General features: G+C 41.3%; 1 protein-coding gene across 1 annotated transcript in view; it reads right to left on the bottom strand.

The window, feature by feature from the left end:
• The window catches only part of LOC115416476 (cytosolic phospholipase A2 zeta-like), a 48756-nt gene extending 33551 nt beyond the window's left edge, over positions 1-15205 (bottom strand). Inside the window, exons 1-8 of the mRNA XM_030130251.1 lie at positions 15123-15205; positions 9202-9232; positions 9070-9094; positions 8452-8524; positions 8231-8367; positions 5044-5175; positions 2992-3032; positions 2233-2275 (exon numbers count right to left, since the gene is read on the bottom strand). Of these exons, the coding sequence (XP_029986111.1) occupies positions 2233-2275; positions 2992-3032; positions 5044-5175; positions 8231-8367; positions 8452-8524; positions 9070-9094; positions 9202-9224 (474 nt within the window). The 5' untranslated portion in view covers positions 9225-9232; positions 15123-15205. The remainder of the gene's footprint in view (positions 1-2232; positions 2276-2991; positions 3033-5043; positions 5176-8230; positions 8368-8451; positions 8525-9069; positions 9095-9201; positions 9233-15122) is intronic.
• Between the last annotated feature and the right edge of the window lie 7270 nt (positions 15206-22475).

Below are 22475 nucleotides of genomic sequence, written 5' to 3'. Positions count from 1 at the left end.
ACAATGTAAATAGTCATGAAAATAAAGAAAATGCGAAGAATGAGAAGGTGTGTCCAAACTTTTGGCCTGTACTGTATATATATGTGTGTACATATATATATGTGTGTGTGTGTGTGTATGTATGTATGTATGTATGTATGTATGTATATGTGTATATATATATATATATATATATATATATATATATATATATATATATATATATATATATATATATACATACTTGAGTTGTGATACTGACTTATTCTTATTGCATCAATGACATGAACGAATTAATGAATAATGTGTATTATTTATTTTCATGATATTGACTTATTCAGCTGTATTAATGATTAGATGAATGCATGAATTGGTGATTAATTAATTGTGTGTTTATTTTAAAATATGACTGATGTATATTCATTGAATAAATGAATGCACTATTGACTGAATTTGATTAGGTAATTAATACAGCTGCTGGTATTGTGTGCACACTGGATTAAACCTGTTGGCCTGTGCACTAATTGAATCTGTTCACTGTACAGGCCAGGGTTTGGGATTATTCTATAAATGGTGAGCTAACGAACCAGGCTTTGAGCCCTGCCCATGAACTCAACGACTGCACTGACCCAGTGTGAAGACCCTCCAGTGCATCCTGCTGCTGATTGGCTGGTAGGAGGGGCTCCTTCAGCCCACAACCATTCTTCACACTCCGCCCCACACATACTCATTCACTGCCCACTTCTAAAGGTCTCCTCCTTCACACAAACTCTACTGCAACACCTGGACCCATGGACTCATCTTCATACAATCCCATTGTGGGTACTGAACTGGACAAACTGAATGTTTGGGTTTTTTTTTTTTTTTTGCTTGTCAACAAATCAGACTGAACTATGGTATTGAATTCTTGTTCAAATTGAACTGCCGCAGCTTTGTTTCAATTGTCTGTTCACTACTGCACTGTCTGTTATATGTTGTTGTTTATTATTTTCAGTACATGGTACCTAATTTAAATGCAACCCTCTGTCTCCGTCTCTCTCTCTCCTTGAGTTGATTCTAGTCTTCTGATTACTAGCACTAGCTAGTCATTAGTCAGCAACTCATTTTAGTTCAGTTCCACATTCACCCCAGTTTGATCTGCAGTGGGCCGGACCAGTAACAGTGAAAAAAGTAAAATTCTGTTGTGATCAGGTTTACATCTACAAAGTTTCCTTAAAATCTGAATAGCATGAACAACTTGGATTGTCTGAAGAAAAACAAGTGCAATTTTAACAATATTCAGCTTCAGTTTATCAGTTTATCATTTACACATGCATTACAATCACACAAAACATTTAGTAACAGGCAGAATATTGGTAAAATTGCATTTACTTTTCTTCAGACATTTCTGTTTGTTCATATTTGTTCAGGTTATTCACATTTTTGTGAAAGTATTGTTTGGTAATGTAAACATTTTCATGTAATTTTACTTTTTTACACCAAAAAAACAAAGAACGTTTGGGTTTGTCATTATTTATAGGTTATTCTGATAATATTTTACTGGTTCTGACCCATTTGAAATCTAACTGGACTGTATGTGTCTGTATGTGGAACATGAATTAAAATGATTTTAACACCATTGATTAATATCTTCAGTGTAATTTCATCCCACGGGCTGGATTGGACCCTTTGAGGGGCCGGATTTGGCACTTGGGCTGCAGGTTTGACACCTGTGCACTAGCCTATTATTGGCTTATTAGTGTTATTACTTGTAATAACAATTGCAGTCGTAATTACACATATGGTACAAGAGTCATGCGAAAAAACGGATGTTGACAGATGTTACAAGAAAAGAGTTTGAACCCAAACGTGTGTATGTGTGGACACACCAGGAAACCACAGAAGAATTTAGGAGGAGACAGAGGGGGAATACAGAATAATAATAATGAATATATAAGTAAATCAACACCATATTTAGGTTCGTTGCCATGTTTATGGAATGACCTCTCGTGCCATCTCGCGATAATAAATAAACAAATCATCGCGTTTATGATTTAATGGAAAAAATGCACATCATGCACTTCTGTTTTCTTCGACCTTTAGTAATTATGGGTAAAGTTCTACGCAGATGTCTGATGGAAAAGCGACTGCCTGTGTTCAGCTCTTTTAAACTTTCTCTTCAAATGCATGGGGTTGTTCAGCACATCCAAAATGAAAAAGTAAAAAAACCTCCAAACCAATCCATCAACAACATCATAAAAGATGGAAACTTACCATGAGAACACCGTTGGACACATAACTCTGACTGGAATCCTTACTGGAAAAAAAACCCAAAAAAACCCCCACATCAATTCTCAGTAAAAAAACACAGTGAACTGGATCTGATCTGGTACAGACAGTCTGAACAGCACTGATCTGACCCAGACCACTTTCATATGTGGTCCTAAATCTGACCCGGACCACTGTCATATGTGGTCCTAAATCTGACCCGGACCACTGTCATATATGGTTTTAAATCTGATCCAGATCACTGTCATATGTGGTCCTAAATCTGATCCAGATCTGATATTTTCAATGTGACTTCAGTCTGGACGTCCAGGTCGCATTTATCTGACCTTTCCGTCATTGAAATGCGACAAACGTCCCAGTTGTTCGGAGCGGAGGAGAACCAGATTTCCTTCTGTAAACACAGTGTGTGTCTGCATGGTCTGGTATTCCATCAGGACCCCTTTAGTCTATGTGGGTCACTTCGGGACCGCTTTAGTGCATGTGGGTCACTTTGGGACCGCTTTAGTGCATGTGGGTCACTTCGAGACCGCTTTAGTGCATGTGGGCCACTTCGGGACCGCTTTAGTCCACGTGGGTCACTACAGGGTCACATTCAGTTCAGACTCTAAACTGATCGAAGTCTCATTAAATGTGAATCTGAACCAACAGAAAAAAACAAACCAGAGGAAACCCATAAATGTGAACTGTGCATTTGAGCTGCTGTGGGCGGAGCCTTAGAGCTGCTGTGGGCAGAGTGTGTGTTACCTGGACAGAAGCTCAAAGTCCATCACCAGTTGATCCACTTTCTGTAAAAAAAAAAAAAAAAAAAAAAAAAAAAAAAAAGACATGAGCAGGTCAGTGGATGAAGGCTGAGTGTTTTTATATTTGACAAACAGGTGAGAAGGAACCAAGAACAAACACGTCAGTAGTTCAGTTACAGTTACACTGCAGTGCCTCAGTTACAGTTACACTGCAAAACAAATACAGGAGCCGTACTTTCAACAACAGTTCTGTCAAACTCCTGTTAGTTCAGTTCCACATTCAGTTAAATCTGATCTGCAGTGGACCCAACCAATAAAATAACAGAATAGTATGGAAATAATGTCAACTCCAAACTTTTCTCTGCTTTAGAGTGAAAAAAAGTAAATTTACATATTACAAATTTACAATTTACATCCTTTGAAAAGATGTGAATAACATGAACAAACTGAAAAAAATCAGTGTAATTTGAACACTATTCTGCCTCAGTTTATCATTTCCACATGTTCATTATAACGTACAGATCACAGTGGATCTACAAACACACAAAACATTTAATAACAGACAGAACATTAGTACAATTGTACTGACTTCTGTTAAGACATTTCAGGTTGTTCATATTTGTTCAGATTATTCACATTTTTGGGCAAAATTATACTTAGTTTTAGTATAAATCCATGAAAATATTTCCATTTCCAAACAGAAACATTGTCAGTTGTCAATATTTCTGTTCTTCTGATAGTATTTGACTGGTCCTGTCCACTGCAGACTGAACTGGTCTGAATGTGGAACCTGAACTAAAAGGATTGGTCAGATCTTCAGTGTAATTTTTGTATTTCACAAATTCATCCACAGGGCCAGATTTGGCCCCCAGGACACGTTTGACACCTATGTTCTACAACATCTGCAAGAATTATTTATCCCTTGTATTTGGCATCACTACGTCTAGACCACAGGTGTCAAACATGCGGCCCAGGGGTCAAATCTGTCCTATGGGATGAATTTGTGAAATGCAAAAATTACACTGAAGATGGTAACAATCAATGGTGTTAAATTCATTTTAATTCAGGTTCCACATACACACACATACAGTCTAATTAGATTTCCAGTGGGTCGGAACCAGTAAAATATTGTCATTATAACCTATGAATGAGAACCCCAAAGGTTCTGGGTTTTTTTTTTTTTTTTTTTTTTTGGGTGAAAAAAAATGTACAATTACATGAAAATATGTACATTACCAAACTACACTTTTACAAAAAATGTGAATAACCTGAACAAATATGAACAATCTGAAATGTATGAAGGAAAGTAAATTTAATTGGACCAATATTCTGCCTGTTACAATCACACAAAACATTTAGTAACACACATATGTAAATGATAAACTGAAAAAGAGGCAGAATATTGGTAAAATTGCACTTGTTTCTCTGAAGAAAATTCAAGTTGTTCATGTTATTCAGATTTTTATGGAAACTTTATAGATGTAAACCTGATCATTATATAATTTTACTTTTTTCACTGTTATTTTACTGGTTCGGCCCTCTGCAGATGAAACTGGACTAACATGAGTTTGACAGAACTGGTTTAGACAGAGAACAACACAACAGTCAGCCGGTGGGGTTAGGGTTAGGGATGGGGTCAGGGTCTGTCCCTCCTGGTAGATTCTTCGACTGATATATTTGATATGATATAACCCTAATCCTAACACCAGTAGAATTTCAGAGGTGGACTAGAATGTTCTGTTAGATTTGAAAAGTCAGACCCAATGATTGGACTGGATTTACCACCATGATATTCAAATGAGTTCAGATCAAAAGTCATGTTTGATCATTCTGTGGAGCTGGAGTTAAAGGATTAAAGGCACTTTAGAGAGTTGGACCAGATCCATATATGGAACCAGAAGATGGATCCAACTAGGAATCAAACAGACAACTGTGGATGAGGAAGTCTAGGACAGTGGGACAGGAAAGACAGGTAGGACAGGAAGGACACCCAGTCTTTGAGCAGTACCCCAGTAGACTTGTGTAAATGGACGGCCGCGCATGTGTGTGCTTTTACCTCCAGGTCTGTGATGAAGATCTTGGTCTCCTTCTGTCCTAAGGTCAGGGTGCTGATGTCCAACAGGACGGTGGAGATCAGATCATCTGGGGACAGGGGGTCTTCATCATACAGCCGGATCTCCAGGATGTTCTGGAGGACAGGCCACATGTGTTCAGTTCAGTCCACATGTGTTCAGTCCACATGTGTTCAGTTCAGTCCATTTTCAACCCCAGGTCCATAAAGTTCTGATCCAGTGTAAACAGAACACATGCAGATACAGTCAAACCTGTACTGTATGAATGGAACCCACAGAACAGACCCAGTGTTTAACAGGACTAAATGGACTAGTTTAATGGGACTAAATGGACTGTTTTAACAAGTCATGTGGAATGTAATGGGAGCAACATGTCTCCAAAAACTGTGGACAAGGACAACGAATAGAATTTGGAACAAGAAAAGCACTTGGAGAGTGCAGACCTCTGCCAAGGCAGATCAGTTGTGCCCCCCCCCCGAATCACCACCAAACTTTGTTCCTTGTGCCAGTATCAACATTTCCTGAAATTTTCATCCAAATCCGTCCATAACTTTTATAGTTATCAAACAAACACACACACAAAGCAAAGTGATCACAATACCTCCTGGCGGAAGTAAAAAGAAGAGCATCTTAGAGTTAGGCCCAACCCAATTCACCCCTTGGCCCCTCCCCCTTACCCCAGTTCACCCCTTCATGTGTACGTGCAAAACTGAGGGGGCAGGGCTAAGGGGGAGGGGCCAAGGGGTGAATTGGGATGGTGCCTTCGAGTCTGTCAGAAGTAGGGATGTAAACAATGAATCGACCAATGATTAATTGTCGATTAGAATGTGCTTGATTAAATTATTAATTGTTGGTTAATTGCCCTTTTCCACCTGTCCACACCTGTCCGAAGGCTGGCGGTTTGTCCGCGCTGCGGCTGGGATAGCCGGTCACTGAACCGGATCATGGCCTTGATGAGTTAGAATGTCTTTATGGACATGGAGGAGCCAAACACACACCGACCGTCTGTTTATAGGAGCGGTGCACCCCCAAATAAATACACGCAGAAATGTGGGGTCGGTATCGGAGCGTTTTCCTGGAGGTTGGTCTAGTCTACAGTCAATGAAAAGTTTCACTTTCACTTCTGCAGGGGCACGGACTGCCCAGTACCCCCATAGTATTAGAAGTAGGACGGAATGTGATACACGCACAGTTACCGACCACCATGCACACATCCCCTGACCGTAGAGCGCGCGTGCAAGCCCCCCCCCCCCCCCCACGAAAGGCACGCGTGTGCACCCCCCCATCAACAGATGAATTCCACAGGAAACACTGACTGTGTCCAGTAGTTCAATAAATCAATCATTAAGGAATATGACATGATTTTTTCATGAAGTATATAATCAATATTTAGCTTTTATTCTTATAGACCATATTGAAAAAGAAATTCAGGTTCTCAGGAAAATCGCCACTTATCAATTAATCGTGCCCTTATCGATCGATAAGGGCAACCAACTAATGATTAGTGAATTAATTGATAATTTGCATCCCTAGTCTGAAGTAAAGGTGGGCAGAGGTTCACCAGTCTGGGAATAAACTCAATCCAAACTGTAGAACAGTGTCAGAATTCTGTTGTCGTGTACACACCAAGGTTCTAATAGTTTTGGATTTTTCATTCTAGTTTAGGTGAGGGCTAAACTAGCTTTGGGTCATGACCGAAAGGACAAGATCCCGGATACAAGCGGTCGAAATGAGTTTCCTCGGCAGGGTGGCTGGGCGCACCCTTAGGGATAGGGTGAGGAGCTCAGAGTAGAGCTGCTGCTCCTCTGCGTCGAGAGGGGCCAGCTGAGGTGGCTCGGGCATCTGTTTCAGATGCCTCCTGGACGCCTGACAGACGGATCGGTGCAGCGTCTGCAGTGATGCAGTCGCTGTACCGGTCGGTTGTGGTAAAGAAGGAGCTGAGCCGAGAGGCGAAGCTCTCGATTTACCGGTCAATCTACGTTCCTACCCTCACCTATGGTCATGAGCTTTGGGTTATGACCGAAAGGACAAGATCCCGGATACAAGCGGTCGAAATGAGTTTCCTCCGTCGGGTGGCTGGGTGCACCCTTAGGGATAGGGTGAGGAGCTCAGTCACCAGGGAGGAGCTCGGAGTAGAGCCGCTGCTCCTCCGCGTCGAGAGGGGCCAGCTGAGGTGGCTCGGGCATCCGTTTCGGATGCCTCCTGGACGCCTCCCTGGGGAGGTGTTCCGGGCATGTCCCACCGGGAGGAGACCTCGGGGAAGACCCAGGACACGTTGGAGAGACTATGTCTCTCGGCTGGCCTGGGAACGCCTCGGGGTCCCCCCGGAAGAGCTGGAGGAGGAGTCTGAGGAGAGGGAAGTCTGGGCATCCCTGCTTAGACTGTTACTCCCGTGACCCGGCCCCGGAAGAAGCGGAAGATAATGAATGAATAAATGAATGAATGAATTCCAGTTTAGTTTTATTTAGTTTGGACTTTTTTTCTCTAATTCAGTTCATTTTAATTTGTTTTTAGAGCAAGTTTGATAGTTTTTATTAGTTTTCATTATTTTCTAAATGCTTAGTTTTAGTTTAGCTTTAGTTTAGTTGTCTCTTTTCTCTTCTTCTCTGTGGTCGTATTCAAATAAATCCTAGACAGGACTCTGCTGCTTTCTCCCAACTTTAGTCTCCATGTTTCCAGGTAGAGTGGGGACCAGAAGACGACTGGAAACCACAAGTGAACACAAGTGACGGACCAAAAAGTGTCGTATGGTGACAGCACAGAAAACTGAGGGAGACAAAGAAATCCATTTAACATCAATCTGACATTGACAAAGACGAAAACGAAGGGAATTTGATCCATAATTTTTATCCGTTTTAGTTTTGTAAACACACAATAAGTTTCAGTTAGTTATGTTTTTTTTTCTTTTATAGTTTATTTTTTTCAGTTAAGGAAAATGTTTTTACAGTTCTAGTTTTGGTCATTTGGTTAGTTTTCATTAACGATAATAACCTTGGTACGTACAGCAGGTAACACGATCAAAAGACTTGGACAATCTGAAGGAATTTCCCTGAGCTCTGTGTTGAAAGACAAGTGGCACCTTTCACCTGCAAAGCATGATGGTTGGGGTTAGGGATCAGAGGGTTAGGGGTTCGAGGGTTAGGGGGACCATGGTTGATCCCTCAGACTCACTTTGACTTTGGTGGGGACCCTGAAGGTGAAGGTCTGGTTCCACTCTGGGTTGTTACTGTTGGGGACGGTCTGTGTGCGACAGGTCCTGGCAGACGCCGTGGGCAGAGACAGAACCACATAACAGTCCGACTGAGAGACTGAGACACAGACAGAAGAGGACGGTCAGCATCAGCCGTCAGGGTTGTCAGGGGTCAGGGTTGTGAAGGGTCAGCTGTACTCACAGATGTCTTCAGACTCTCTGTTTTTGGCCTTCACCACAGTAACGTTTAAGGTCCAGTAGGAGACGGATTCCCTCTGGAGGACAGACACAGATCAACAGCACATATTCAACTATTTACAGCTTCTACATGTTTATCAAACCTGAACCACTGCACAGTTTAATACAAACCAACATGAGCAACGGGGTTGGACCCATATTTAATGTTTGAGGAGATGACCAAAAACAGTCACTTGCCCAGTAAAGGGTTCAACCTAGGGCTGCACGATTAATCGATTTTAAATTGAAATCGGATTTTTAATCAGGACAATTTTTAAAAAAGGGACATCTTCAAATCGATTTCATTTTTCTTGTGCCTCGGGGCCGGACACTTGCGGGGTATCGTAGGCTTCTCCTCCAGGCTACCGTAGGCCTCTGTTGTCTTGTGTAGTTTTACCCAAAAATCGAAACTGAAAATCAAATTTTTAGAGGAAAAAAATCAGGATTTTTTTTTTTTTGCCAAAATCGTGCAGCGCTAGTTCAACCTAAAGGTCCACGTAAACCTTCCATTGTCCGTCTGTCTTTTGATTCGTGCTTCTTTTCTTCTTTCTTTTGATACTTAAAAGGGATGATGATGACTCACCAGTTGCTGATTTGCTCCATCTTTCCTGGAAGAAAAAGTCCAAACAGTTTCAATGTCAGCGGAGTTTTATTTTTCAGAGTTAAAGAACAGATCAAAGCAGATCAGTGTGACAGAAGAGCATGTGTTCTGTACCTGGTTAGTAGTTTGAACGCCATGGCTGTGACTGTAGAAGACAAAGGATTAGACAGGTGAAAACAGTCCACAGGATTCTCATACAGTCCACCGTTTCCTTCAAACCCACTCCCTCAGATTACAGATTACAGATTTCTTTGTCATTTGACAGCACAGTGTACATACAGCACAGAGTACATCAAACGAGATTTCAATCAGTGATTAGGGACATTGGGCCGCTGCAACTGATGCGCCACCACTGAACCCTTTTCTTTGAAATTTGCAGTGAAGAACACAGGATAATGCAAAGCACAAATATAAGACATCATACAGATCTGACACAGTACACGTGGACACATGCTGGAATTTTTTTCATGGATTTGAATGACCTATGACCTATGGTCATGAGCTTTGGGTCATGACCGAAAGGACAAGATCCCGGATACAAGCGGTCGAAATGAGTTTCCTCCGTTGGGTGGCTGGGCGCACCCTTAGGGATAGGGTGAGGAGCTCAGTCACCAGGGAGGAGCTCGGAGTAGAGCCGCTGCTCCTCCGCGTCGAGAGGGGCCAGCTGAGGTGGCTCGGGCATCTGTTTCAGATGCCTCCTGGACGCCTCCCTGGGGAGGTGTTCCAGGCATGTCCCACCGGGAGGAGACCTCGGGGAAGACCCAGGACACGTTGGAGAGACTATGTCTCTCGGCTGGCCTGGGAACGCCTCGGGATCCCCCCGGAAGAGCTGGAGGAGGAGTCTGAGGAGAGGGAAGTCTGGGCATCCCTGCTTAGACTGTTACCCCCGCGACCTGGCCCCGGATAAGCGGAAGATAATGGATGGATGGATGGATGAAAGGAATTCGGGGGACAGGGTGAAAAACAGGGGAGACAGCAGACGAGATTTGGGGTTGGGGCAAAGGAGAAGTGTATGTGTGTTGTGTGTTTGTCTTTGGATTGCGTGCAAGATAAGAGACACCAGTGGGTTCATCTGTCCTTCAGTTGTTTCCAGTTCTTATTAGTTTACTCCTACTGTTGTCTTGACCATGGAAAGTGTTTTGACTGCAGGGGAAACAATTTAGGCCATGGGGGAAACTGGATTTCTGCTTTAATGTAGTATAACTTATATTTTGTTATACCTGGCCTCAGCATTACTCCTCACTTCAGAACAGTGAGGTCCTCAGGGCTGGAGGTGGTGGTGTTTACACTTTTCAGTAATTTGTTATTTTTTAAATTTTCTTGCCAATACTCTGGGGTGCGGGGGGGGGGGGTATAAACATGACAAAGTCATGGGGCCAGCATTTGAGGGGGGGGCATAGAGCAGTGGAGGGGGTCCAGTGGATACAGGCTCGAAGTTGTGAAAACTTGGTGTGAGATCAGTAGGGATGGGAATCAATAAGAATTTAATGATTCTGATTCCATTATCGATTTTTCTTATCGATCCGATTCCTTATCGATTCTCATTGGGTGAGGGAATAAAAGAGTACAAACAGGTGTGCTTGCGTTAACTGTCTCTTATATTTCCATCTGCACTGAAAGTGTAACATAGACAATATGAACAAATAATAACAGATGATGGCGGGCCCGGTTTGGGGGGGGGGCGCGTACAGTGAAAGTGAAACTACAGACTCTTTACTAATTCCTCTATTGCTGCATTTCCACTACATGGAACCGGTTCGACTCTGCTCATCTCCTGTTGTTGTGCTCCTCATTTCCTTTCCTCTACCTTCAGAAACTTATATTTGAAGGGGTATGACGTTTGTGCCGGCACCGGAACCAGAACTGGGCCCAGATGATGACCATGTGTTCACTCTGCTGCTAGATTCACAAGCACCGCTGAGTAGAGAATCAAATGAATCGCATGTGGACTAATGTTTGAACAGACTGGAGGGATTCCACCCTTTAGAAGAAATGGAAGCTTTGACAGAGTTCAACTGGACCTGGTGTGGTCTGTTTGGGCCTGGTGTGGTCTGTTTGGACCTGGTGTGGTCTGTTTGGGCCTGGTGTGGTCTGTTTAGGCCTGGTGTGGTCTGTTTGGGCCTGGTGTGGTCTGTTTGGACCTGGTGTGGTCTGTTTGGGCCTGGTGTGGTCTGTTTGGGCCTGGTGTGGTCTGTTTGGGCCTGTTGTCCTCAAAACAATGCAGCATACGCGTGATGTCATCGCGCATGCGCAGTGAAGGCATAATCATTAAGCAGGCAGGCAAACAATTGCAAGGAATCGAGCTACTGGGATCCGGTTCTCGATTCAGTATACTAGAGTCATATCTGAACCAAAACCGCTCATGTTTTCCCCTCGGATGGTGAAGCCATGACCCGCCCTACTCTGCCTCTAATTGGCTAGTACTCGCTGCCTTCACTGATTAGATTGGCTAACTTTAGGCATGAGGACTGATGAGCCAATCAGAGGCAGAGTACGGCGGGTCACACCCAAGAAAATGTTGCTAACTAGTGCTGTCCACCTCTGGAACCTGTTCGGACAGCTCCTCAGGCGCCAGTTCCACCCCAGTTGATTGACAGGTCACTGAACGTCTCATTGAAAGGTGCGCGATTATTGGAAATGTGAACGAGAAAGACAGAATAAATGTCTTTCAGGTGAGTGACACATACGGACAGAACCTACTTTAATGGAATTCTTAAGTTTGAGGTCAGTTTTAAGGTGGTTTCAGAATGAGTCAGTGTTTTAAGCTAGTAGAAATATGAATGAACATTTAGAGGAGAAGAGAAGGAGTCAGCAATTGTTCAAATATGCAAGTAGACTAACGTTATGAAAGACTAACGTTATGAAAGGCTAACGCTATCCTGTGTTTTCCTCCTGTTGAATCCATTTCCATTCCTGCAGCTGTTTGTGTGACCAGTAAAACCTACAAACTGCTCCTGATCAAGTCATGATAATAAAAAAGGCTAAAATTGAGAGTATACCCACTTGTCCAGGGATCAGTATACCACTGCTTCGAACCCTGGTCCGACAGTGACCTGGGTGGAACGGTTCTGACAGAGGAACCCTCAGTCCAGTGTTACTGGGTCATCCTTAACACCAGCTGTGTGAACCATATTCCACCTGAAGCACAGACTGGTTCCTACTTTAACCCTTTAAAGAACTAAACTACAGCTCATCAACCACCAAAAGCATCAACTGACCTAAACATAGAACACGCACACCATCAGAACTGTAGCGTATAAACAGAACACACACACCATCAGAACTGTAGAGTATAAACAGAACACACACACCATCAGAACTGTAGAGTATAAACAGAACACACACACCATCAGAACTGTAGAGTATAAACAGAACACACACACCATCAGAACTGTAGCGTATAAACAGAACACACACACCATCAGAACTGTAGAGCATGAACATAGAACACACACACCATCAGAACTGTAGAGTATAAACATAGAACACACACACCATCAGAACTGTAGAGTATAAATCCATTCAATACATGGAAAGAACTTAGATACAGACCTGATCAAAATCTTAAGACCAGTTGAAAAATAGCTAGAATTTACCTTTTGCGCATTTGGATCTTAATGAGGTTTTAAGTAGAGCTACAATATACAGTACAAAAGCAAGAAGGGGGAGTGAGACAAAAAGCACTTTGAAAAAGGAATTTATTGAAAACAACAAGTAAACTGAAATAGGCTGTTTATCAGCTGATCAAAAGTTTAAGACCATCGCTCAAAAAATTACAAAAAACTCTCCAAACCAGAACAAAAAATGTTCTCAGTAGGACTCAGTAATGAGTAGCTCCACCGTTCTTGTTAATCACTTCAAAAATTCCTTTGGCCATGCTTGATGCCAGTGTTTCCAGGAGGCTGGTGGGAACATTGCTCCAAGTGGTGAAGATGGCTTCACGAAGGGCATCAACTGTCTGGAACTGATGGCCATTTTTATAAACTTCCCTTGCCATCCATCCCCAAATGTTCTCTATGGGATTTAAATCAGGGGAACATGCAGGATGGTCCAAAAGAGTGATGTTCTTCTCCCTGAAGAAGTCCTTGGTCAAGCGAGCATTGTGAACTGCAGCGTTGTCCTGTTTTTAAACCCAGCTGTTCCCACACAGACCAGGGCCCTCAGTCATGAGGGATGCCCGCTGCAACATCTGCACATAACCGGCCGCCGTTTGACCACCCTGCACCACCTGAAGCTCCAGTGTTCCACTGAATGAAAAAGCACCCCAGATCATGATGGACCCCCCTCCACTGTGCCGGGTAGAAAACATCTCAGGTGGGATCTCCTTGTCATGCCAGTAACGTTGGAAGCCATCTGGACCGTCAAGGTTCCATTTTTTCTCATCAGAGAATAAAACTTTTTTCCACCTTTCAGTGTCCCATGTTTGATGCTCCTGGCAAAGTCTAAACGGGCAGTTTTGTGGCGTTGTAGGAGACGAGGTCTTTGAATTGTTTTTTTGTTTTTGAAACCCTTTTCCCACAGATGCCGTCTGATGGTTATTGCGCTGCAGTCGGCACCAGTAAGGACCTTCATTTGGGTGGAGGACCGCCCTGTGTCCTGACGGACAGTCAATGGGATCCTCCGGCTCAGCGCAGGTGTCATTTTTTGGGGTCTACCACTTGACTTTTTTGTTCCATAATGCTCAGGATCTGTCCAAAAATGTAGAATGACTGTCTTACTGCGTCCAACCTCAGCAGCAATGGCACGCTGCCAGAGGCCTCGCTTATGCAGCTGGACGATCCGACCACGTTCAAGAAGAGAAAGCTTCTGAGCTTTAGCCATCAGGAGGGCATGACCGTGTGAATGCCCGACAGAAAATGAGAATTTTGAGCAGATTTTGGCTTTTATAGCCTGTGGTCTTAAACTTTTGATCAGCTGATAAACAGCCTATTTCAGTTTACTTGTTGTTTTCAATAAATGACTTTTTCAAAGTGCTTTTTGTCTCACTCCCCCTTCTTGCTTTTGTATATTGTAGCTCTACTTAAAACCTCATTAAGATCCAAATGTGCAAAAGGTCAATTCTAGCTATTTTTCAACTGGTCTGAAGATTTTGATCAGGTCTGTACAAGCCAGTCCCTCAGCTGTTCAAAGGCTCCGTAGTTACCATGGAAACACTGTCATCTTCTACAACACTGATTCACCAGTAAAATTAATTAAACGTATGAAATGAAATAAACATATAATGAACTAAACGTGTAATGAATTAAACGTATGTAATGAACTAAACGTATATAATGGATTAAATGTATATAATGAATTAAACATATATAATGGATTAAACGTATATAGTGAGTTAATCGTATGTAATGAACTAAACGTATATAATGGATTAAACGTATGTAATGAACTAAACGTATGCAATGAACTAAACTAGTGAATTAAACTTATATAATGAATTAAACATATGTAATGAACTAAACGTATATAATGAATTAAACGTATGTAATGAACTAAACGTATATAATGGATTAATTGTATATAATGAACTAAACGTATGAAATGAAATAAACACATAATGAACTAAACGTATGTAATGAACTAAATGTATGTAGTGAATTGAACATATATAATAAATTAAACGTATGTAATGAACTAAACGTATGTAATGAATTAAATGTATATAATGAATTAAACGTATGTAATGAACTAAACGCATATAATGGATTAATTGTATATAATGAACTAAACATATGAAATGAACTAAATGTATGTAATGAACTAATTGTAATGAATTAAACGTATATAATAAATTAAATGTATGTAATGAACTAATTGTATGTAATGAATTAAACGTATATAATAAATGTATGTAATGAACTAAACGTATGTAATGAATTAAACGTATATAATAAACGTATGTAATGAACTAAACGTATGTAATGAATTAAACGTATATAATAAATTAAACATATGTAATGAACTAAACGTATGTAATGAATTAAACGTACGACTGCAGATGATAACATACAGGACAGTTCAGTAAAACCCAAACATACCGGTCCGTCAGAGTAATTGAATCTGGTCCAGACTGGTCCAGGTCTCGGCTGTGGTCCAGGTCCTGTGTGTTCTGGGATTTCTCTGAGACTGTGTTTGGTTTAAATGGAAACAGACTGTCAGTATTTCCAGGGGGAGTGGATTCAACACACAGAGGATCAGCTGGTCACACTGACAACATAACATTTACACAAGTACAGATACGTGTGTGTATGTATGTGTGTGTGTGTGTGTATATATATGTATATATATATATATATATATATATATATATATATATATATATATAAATAAAATGATAAGTACACTATGCAAGGATAAACAACAGAACACACAACCCCGATACACACTGGGTTTACAACTGTACATACACTGTCTGTCTGTCTGTCTATCCATCCATCCATCCATCCATCCATCCATCCTTCTTACAGTGTATTTATTTGTTCTTTTGTTTCCTGGTTCCTAAAACTCAAGCTCCTCTTTTCATTTCTCTGTTACTCTTCTTTCTTTGAATGCCTACAGCCCTTGTCCAAACTCACCTGACTGACTTCATCAACACTTCAGCTGAAATATCTTTGTTTTCTAAAGGTTAAACACTAAAACAAATATCACAGATGAGTTGTATGTACAAAGACAACAGCAGTACAGGACATGAAGACATGAGGCGTCCCTCTGAGCAAACACATGTCAATATTTGAACCACTGAAGGGGACACACATGTCCACCTTTAACCCTTAAACACGCTTCAACACCCAAACGTCCACCTTTAACCCTTACAGACCCAAACATCCACCTTTAACCCTTATAGACCCAAACGTCCACCTTTAACCCTTAAAGACCCAAACGTCCACCTTTAACCCTTACAGACCCAAACATCCACCTTTAACCCTTAAAGACCCAAACGTCCACCTTTAACCCTTAAAGACCCAAACATCCACCTTTAACCCTTAAACACCCAAACGTCCACCTTTAACCCTTAAACACCCAAACGTTTTAGCTTTAATGAACATCTACATGAAGTGAATTAAATATAGAAAATACAGGATTTACACTGAAAAAATGCAAAATACACAGGATAATATTAGAATAAATGGTGCTAAATCAGTGAAAGGTTAAAACTAGATACAAGTGTCCTTGTGAACTGATGCAGAAGTAGACCTGGGTCTTTCAGGGTTACCTCCAGTCCTCCTTCAGGTCCACTTCACCATCTTTGGTCACATCCACAGACTGCACATCCTAGTTTGTCAACATGTGTTCCTTAAATGGACTTTTTCCTGGTACTGCGTACATTCACACCTTGTCAAAGTACGGGTAGCAACTGTTTATGCTAAAGTATTTTTTTTTATCTCACTCAGTATTAAATTAACTACATGTGCTTCCTACACAGGTATTTGATATTTATACATGTCAGGCACTTTTCCAAGATGTTTCCAGAACTCTCAGGGTTCATTTGCTTTTTTTTTTTAGGCCTGAAGTTTGTTTTTGATTTTGCAGGTTTTTCATACAGTCGTTGGATCCTGATCAATCAATGTGGATTACATGATTCAGGATGAAAGAGAAACCATATTTGAACAGAAATCCAACTTGGAAGTGCACAAACATGAGGAAAACATGTTGAGACAGAAGGAAGTGGAGATTTGGGTTGAGTTTCAGACTCATGTGGGTTTTCCAGGGTCACTGAGGTGTGTCCAAACAGTGCCAGCCTCCGACAGCGAGACCGGACCAGCAGCACCAGACGGACACACCTTCAACAGCACATGATAAGACAGGGCTGTCAAACCTGCGGCCCAGGGGCCAAATGAGGCCCCCCAAAGGTTCCAATCCGACCCCTGGGATGAATTTCCAAAGTGTAAAACTTCCACAGTCCAGGCTATGGAACTCATTTTAGTGTCGGTTCCACATCCAGACCAATCTGATCTATAGTCAAATAATAACAGCAGAAGAACCGACAAAAAAGAATGACTGCAGATTTACTACTGGGTTTGATGGAAAAAATAATTTACATTATGTCTGTAAATAATGACAACTTCAAATGTTTGTCTTTGTTTTAGTGCAAAAAATCACATTAAATTCTGAAAATCTTTCCATTTCCAAACTCTCCTGTACCAATAAAATGTGACTAACCTGAACAAATGTGTCCAACCTGAAATGTCTGTATTAAATTCAGTCCAGTTTGAACTCTTTTCTTCCTGTTCCTCAGTGTTTAGTGTCTTTGGAGATCTGATCCAGAATGCACATGGACTAATGAGAAGTGGAGGAAGAAGACTGAGAAAATTACACAGATTTTACTGAAGCAATTTCATTTTTTTCAGGTTATTCACATCTTTTTTGTTTGGATAGTTTATAAAGGTAAGTATTTTCATAATTTAATGTTGTTGTTTTTTTTGCACTAAAACACAGACATAAATTGTTAGTTGTCATTATTTCTCGGTTCTTCTGTTCTTATTTTACTGGTTGGGTCCACTGCAGATTAAATCAGACTGAATGTGGAACCTGAAAGAACAGGAGTTTGACAATCCTGTGCTCAGACATGCTCACCAGGGCTGCAAATGGATACCTGTTTGTGAATATGCATGCCTGTTTGTGTGTACGTGTCTGTTTGTGTGGAGGAGAAGTGAACAACATCGCGTCCGTTGATTTGTGATAAAGCTGATTCTGAATGAACTCGTCTGTGAGATGAACGTGTTCTAACACATTTGTAGTCAATAAAATGTCAACACAACCGTACATATTTAACCCTTTAATTTTACGTAATTTTAGGGGAAGCCGGGCTTCCCTTGCAGTCTATGAGAAATCGCCACTGCTCATAAATGTACTAATAAAAACTTCCATTTAGAAATTATCCTTAAAAATCTCAGGTGCAGAAAAATACATGTCTGTATAATCTGATCTGGTAATCTGTGACTGTGGTTTTGGACAGACCACAGTCACAGATGATGTTTATCCTTGTTTTGGTTTTCTTTTACCAAGCAAGGCAAGTTTATTTGTATCGCACATTTCAGCAACAAGGCAATTCAAGGTGCTTCACACAGGACACTGAAATAAAAAGAAACACATTTAAAACATTATAAAAGAAACATGTAAAAGGTGATTAAAAACAGCAAGTAAGAAAACAACACATAAAATCCAAAAAAATTAAACACACATATTAAAGTAAGAGTTGCAGTGCAGAGTTTCAGAAGAGAATATAAGATTTAAAAAGTCAAAAGCCTTTCAGTCAAAGGCAGCTGTGAACAGGTGAGTCTGGGACCAGAACCAGAACCCAGTGAACAGGTGAGTCTGGGACCAGAACCAGAACCCAGTGAACAGGTGAGTCTGGGACCAGAACCAGAACCCAGTGAACAGGTGAGTCTTTAACTTTGGCTTAAAAGAACGCAGACTCTCAGCAGACCTGATATTTTCTGGTAGTTTATTCCAGATATACGGAGCATAGAAACTGAACGCTGATTCTCCATGTTTAGTTCTGACTTTTGGAACACAGAGCAGACCTGCACCAGATGACCTGAGCTGTCTGGATGGTTCATACTGGACTAGAAGGTCTCTGGATTTTGGGCCTAAACCATTCAGTGCTTTATATGCTAGTAAGAGAATTTTAAAGTCTATTCTCTGAGAGACAGGGAGCCAGTGTAGAGACCTCAGAACTGGGCTGATGTGGTCCACTCTCTTGGTCTTAGTGAGGACTCGAGCAGCAGCATTCTGGATCAGTTGCAGTCGTCGGATAGACTTTTTAGGCAGACCACAGAAGATACTGTTACAGTAGTCAACTCGACTAAAGATGAAGGCATGGACAAGTTTTTCCAGGTCCTGCTGCGACATCAGTCCTTTAATCCTAGAAATGTTCTTGAGGTGATAGTAAGCTGACTTTGTAATTGTTTGTATGTGGTTTTTAAAATTCAGGTCTGAATCCATGACAACACCCAGATTCCTGGCCTGGTCTGAGGTTTTTAACTGAAGTGACTGGAGCTGCATGCTGATTTTCAGACGCTCCTCCTTGGGTCCAAAAACGACTACCTCAGTTTTTTCTCTGTTTAACTGAAGAAAGTTATGGCCCATCCATTCAGATATTTGCTCCATGCATTTACCCAGTGCTTGTATGGGGCTATGGTCACCTGGGGACATTCAAATGTAGAGCTGTGTGTCATCTGCATAGTTATGGTAATCTATTTTGTTTTTTCTATGATCTGAGCAAGTGGAAGCATGTAGATGTTGAACAGAAGGGGCCCCAGGATGGAGCCTTGGGGGACTCCACATGTAATTTTGGTCTTCTCAGATTTAAAGTTACCTATTGACACAAAATAATCCCTGCCCTTTAAGTAGGATGCAAACCAATCAAGAACTGTGCCAGATAGTCCCACCCAATTTTCCAGTCGATCAAGTAATATATCATGGTCGACTGTGTCAAATGCAGCACTGAGGTCCAATAAGACTGAAGATCTGCCATGATCTGTGTTAAAGCGAATGTCATTAAATACTTTGAGCAGAGCTGTCTCAGTGCTGTGATGTGGTCTAAAACCTGACTGAAAGACGTTAAAGCTGCTGTTGACTGTTAAGAAGTCATTTAGCTGTTGGGACACTGGAGCCTTTTCAATGATTTTACCTAAAAACGGCAGATATGATATGGGCCTGTAGTTGTTCATTGAGGTCTTTTCTAGAGTGTTCTTTTTTAGGAGCGGCTTAATAACAGCTGTTTTCAGGGTCTGTGGGAAGACTCCTGAACTTAGAGACACGTTTACAATCTGGAACAGGTCAGATGCCATGACGTGTGAAACTTTTTTGAAAAACTCTGTGGGGAAAACATCTAGACAGCAGTAGGAAGAGCTCAGCTGGTGGAGAATGTCCTCCAGATTTTTGTCATTGATTGGATTAAAGTGTGTCAGGGTGTTTAAATGGTTTTCAGAACGAACAGATCCTGAACCTGGTGTTGAATTCACGGCCTGTCTAATATGCTGAATTCTGTCTGTAAAGAACAAAGCAAAGTCACTGCAGGCCCTGGCAGAGTGAAGTTCAGGTGCTATTAACACAGGGGGGTTTGTTAGTCTGTCAACAGTAGAAAACAGTGTTCCAGCATTAGTTTTGTTTCTGGTGATAATGTTTGAGAAGAAAAACTGCCTTGCATTCCTCAGCTGTAGATTATAAGTGTGAAGTTTCTCTTTGTAGATGTCAAAATGAATCTGGAGATTTGATTTTCGCCACCTGCGTTCAGCTTTCCGACACTCTCTTTTTTCATTTTTCACTGCCATGGCATTTCTCCATGGAGATCTTTTCTTGCTAGAGACAACCTTCAACTTAATGGGAGCAATGGCGTCTATCACATTTAACATTTTAGAATTAAAGTTATTCACTAGCTCATTGACTGAACCACAAGGTGGGGTTGCTGTAGAAGAAAAAAGCACATGAAACATTTCACTGGTGTTTTCAGTAATGCATCGCTTCTCGATAACTTCTCTCTGATTACTTGTGTGCACAGATAGAGCTGTCAAAGAAAACACAACAGTGATCAGACAGGGCCACATCGCTCACAACAACCTTGTGTATGTTTAAACCCTTGGAGATCAGCAGGTCCAGAGTGTGCCCCCTGTTCTGTGTGGGTTTGGACACATGCTGACTCAGCCCAAAGCTGTCCAGAGTACAGTCTTTAGCCCCTCTGTCCTGGGGGTCGTCAACATGGATGTTCAAATCACCAACAATGATTATACAGTCATATTCAGTACAGATTATGGACAGCAGTTCATTCAAATCATCGAAAAAGTCTGCACAGTATTTAGGTGGCCTGTAGACAACAATGACAAAACAAACAGCTGTGGGACAAGAGAGTTCATTTAACCTTATGCTGCCACCTAGAGGTGAACTGCAGACAAAACTACTGAGACTGACTGAAGTTTGCATCCGGACCCCTGTGCCCCTCCCATTGAACTGACACATCCTCTGAACCCACTCCACCACCCCACCCTCTGTCCATCTTCTGAACTTCCCAAACTCTGTGCTTATTGCGAACACACTGCCAGCTCTGAGGAATGCTGTAGTCATGACACTAAATATCACACAATCAGATTTTATGCCCAGTTTTTTCCGCTGGGATTTCCACTGGGTCATTTAGAGCCAGCGACCCCTGGAGGATGGTCCCCGTCATCACTGGGTCATTTAGAGCCAGCGACCCCTGGAGGATGGTCCCCGTCATCACTGGGTCATTTAGAGCCAGCGACCCCTGGAGGATGGTCCCCGTCATCACTGGGTCATTTAGAGCCAGCGACCCCTGGAGGATGGTCCCCGTCATCACTGGGTCACCTGGCCCATCAAAACCATCACAAAGACAGACAGACTTCTCATTATAATGCAAGGGTGTTATCTCCACCAGGAGGTATTGTGATCACTTTGTTTTGTGTGTTTGCGTGCATGCGAGTTTGTTTGTCGGTTTGTTTCTTTGTTTGTTAGCAGGATAACTCAAAAAGTTATGGACAGATTTCATGAAATTTTCAGGAAATGTTGATACTGGCACAAGGAAGAAATGATTAAATTTTGGTGGTGATCAGGTGGGAGACAGGTCTGTGCTCTCCAAGTGCTTTTCTTGTATATGTGTTTTTGTTTGGTTTTTTGTTACCTCCGCCAAGGAGGTTCTGTTTTTGCCGGGGCTGGTTTGTCTGTTTGTGTGGAAGATAACTCAAAAAGGTGTGGACGGATTTGGATGACAATTTCAGGAAATGTTGATACTGACACAAGGAACAAATGATTAAATTTTGGTGGTGACTGGGGAGGAGGAGGTGGGGGTGGGGGTGGGGCACTGATCTGCCTTGGCAGAGGTCTGTGCTCTCTGAATGCTTTTCTAGTTTTTGTTTTAGTTTTCATTAATATCTGGTATTAATATCTGATAGGATAAGTTGTAAATGGGTATTATCAGATTAGTGTGTATAGGAAAAAGATGTGATATTATTATACTATTATTATTATTAATATTACTATTATTATTATTGTATTGATATTCATATAAAGTAATAACTGCTACATAAGGAATAAAAATTGGGGGGAGGAGTGCATAAGTTTTTCCTTCTTCACAGCAAATTCATCAGAGTAAATTTTACTCAAATTGAGTAAAATTTTACTCTAAAAAAGATAACATTTGATCCAAGTCTAAATGGAGTAAAAATTACTCTTCACAAAGAGTTAATTTTACAGAGTAGTTTCTACTCTATTTAGCATCCATATTTTACTCTACGTGATGATAATTTACTTTGTTGTGTAAAATTAAAATTACTCCACAGTCACTTTCCTCAAAGTAGTGATGAATTTACTCTAGACAGAACAATATTTCACTCAAGATAGAATTATAATTTAGTCAAGAATTATATTCTACTCTGTAC

Source organism: Sphaeramia orbicularis, unplaced genomic scaffold (genome assembly GCF_902148855.1).
Source record: "Sphaeramia orbicularis unplaced genomic scaffold, fSphaOr1.1, whole genome shotgun sequence".
Taxonomy (NCBI): Eukaryota; Metazoa; Chordata; class Actinopteri; order Kurtiformes; family Apogonidae; genus Sphaeramia; species Sphaeramia orbicularis.
Note: the sequence above shows the minus strand (reverse complement) of the source record. Positions and strands in the feature narration are given on the sequence as shown.